The 2218-nt window shown below is 30.3% G+C and overlaps 1 protein-coding gene across 1 annotated transcript in view; it reads left to right on the forward strand.

Moving 5' to 3' along the window:
* LOC106469614 overlaps positions 1-2218 on the forward strand; it is a gene marked incomplete at its 3' end in the record, with an annotated part of 16399 nt that overhangs the window by 10307 nt on the left and 3874 nt on the right. The window contains exons 6-7 of the mRNA XM_013930116.2: positions 449-578; positions 1176-1353. Of these exons, the coding sequence (XP_013785570.2) occupies positions 449-578; positions 1176-1353 (308 nt within the window). The remainder of the gene's footprint in view (positions 1-448; positions 579-1175; positions 1354-2218) is intronic.

Below are 2218 nucleotides of genomic sequence, written 5' to 3' on the forward strand. Positions count from 1 at the left end.
GTAGCTTTATGCTTAATTACAAACAAACAAAATACAATCTAAAAAATCTGAGTTTATTTAAACTTTGGCAACAATGTTGTTTTCAAACAGTTTTCCATTATATGCATTAGTTTGTTGTTTTACACTGATGTAATAATGAAATCAGGCACTATTCTAACAAATGCTCAAAGACCATTTTATAAATTACCAGAATAAAACGAACACCATTATTTAAAGTTGCTACTAAAAGCTATATACGTGTAATATCTAGTTACCGTAGCTAATCACGTTCACTCACTGCTTGGTTTTAATTGTAATGAAACAATTTTAAGAATGATATACAAATAAGCTCATCAGGTAAATGCTTTTTCTAACACAGATTTGGTACTTAAGAGTCCAGATATAAATTACAGTTGATTTAAACATAAGTGACTAAAGTCGGGCCATAAACTTAATTTTTTTTTTTAAGAGTTTACCCCAACTTCCAGAAGATTCTGCAGCTCTACTAAAAGCTGTTCAACAAGCTGAAGATTTCCTAAGGAAACGGTGTCTAGGATATAAAGTTAATGCAAGGCAGTTTTTTGGGACACAAGAAGAAGGTAAGAATGTCAGTGAAAGTAATGTTTTAATGGCTTTTGAGTTGGATTAAAGATACTATAAATATAAAATATAAAAGTATTACAACCTTGCACGGTGTGTTCCATACTTTTCACTTGTATTTATTTCATATAATTTTTGAATATATTATAGCATTGTAACAGGTTCACTCACTTTATTTCCTGAAATAACAAATTCCAGATAATTTTATGCTATTAATATGTATAGTGTATTTTACCAGTTTGTAGCTTCAGTAAATTTTTACCATTTGTTAAAACTTCAGCAATTACATTTGAACATTTAGATGTTTAGTTCGTGTTTACGGAAATATTTCTGGCCCATACGTTTGTTCAGTGCAGGTAATTGAAAAAGGGAGAAGTAGGATTATTTCATGTATTTGATTGTGTTATGGGAGCTTATTAAAACTACATGGAACACAAATGATACTAGAAAATGGAACTCTTAGAATTATTCTTAAGGATGCGTGTTATAGAGAACTAAAGTCTCATTATCTCTATGAGAAAATGCGACAAAAGTTTCAATAATGAAAGGTATAACACAGAAAAAGAACAATATTTTTATATTTTTTAATTTTCCAGACTCTCTTTCAGAAGTTGGAAGCACAGTTAGTGGGACAGGAGGTGAAAACTCCATGGACAGCAAGGTTTCTGAACGACTGTCACCATCAATTCAATGTTCATCTCCTTCTCCATCATTAGAAAAAGAGACTACTTGTACAGAAACTAAAGAGGACCCTGAAAACCAGTCTAAACTCAGGCATGCTTGGCTTATCTTTGAAAGTAGAAGATTGTAACATTTAAATAGTGATTTTCTAGTGAAAGTTAAAAACTCGTATAAAATATTACTATTTTATTAAACATAAAAAAATGCAAAAAGTATTTTAGTTGTTGTCTTTCAGACAAAGAAAACTTTAAAAAGCGGTTATTTTCACCTAGGTAAAGTATAAATTACTCTTTAACATATCAAACCAAGAATATACTTTAAGAAGGTGTTTTTTTTTTCATTTCAAAAATTAGAAAATGATCAAATTGTTCTTGCGTGAACTTTGAAGGATGTAATGTGTATCTGTTAGAGAAGTATTGGCTTCTCCTGCATGTTAACATTAAACTATGGAAACGGAGAACACAAGCTGAAAGTTAGTGTATATAAACAGATTATTAGGCCAGGGAAATAAATAGAATCGTGATGTCATGCTGAAAGTAAGGTTCAGTCAACATTAAACTATGGAAACAGAGAACACAAGCTGAAAGTTAGTGTATATAAACAGATTATTAGGCCAGGGAAATAAATAGAATCGTGATGTCATGCTGAAAATAAGGTTCAGTCAACATTAAACTATGGAAACAGAGAACACAAGCTGAAAGTTAGTGTATATAAACAGATTATGGAAATAAATAGAATCATGATATCAAGCTGAAAGTAAGGTTCAGTCAACATTAAACTATGGAAACAGAGAACACAAGCTGAAAGTTAGTGTATATAAACAGATTATGGAAATAAATAGAATCGTGATGTCATGCTGAAAATAAGGTTCAGTCAACATTAAACTATGGAAACAGAGAACACAAGCTGAAAGTTAGTGTATATAAACAGATTATTAAACTAGAAAAATAAATAGAAT

Source organism: Limulus polyphemus, unplaced genomic scaffold (assembly GCF_000517525.1).
Source record: "Limulus polyphemus unplaced genomic scaffold, Limulus_polyphemus-2.1.2 Scaffold3571, whole genome shotgun sequence".
In the NCBI taxonomy this organism is placed as follows: domain Eukaryota; kingdom Metazoa; phylum Arthropoda; class Merostomata; order Xiphosura; family Limulidae; genus Limulus; species Limulus polyphemus.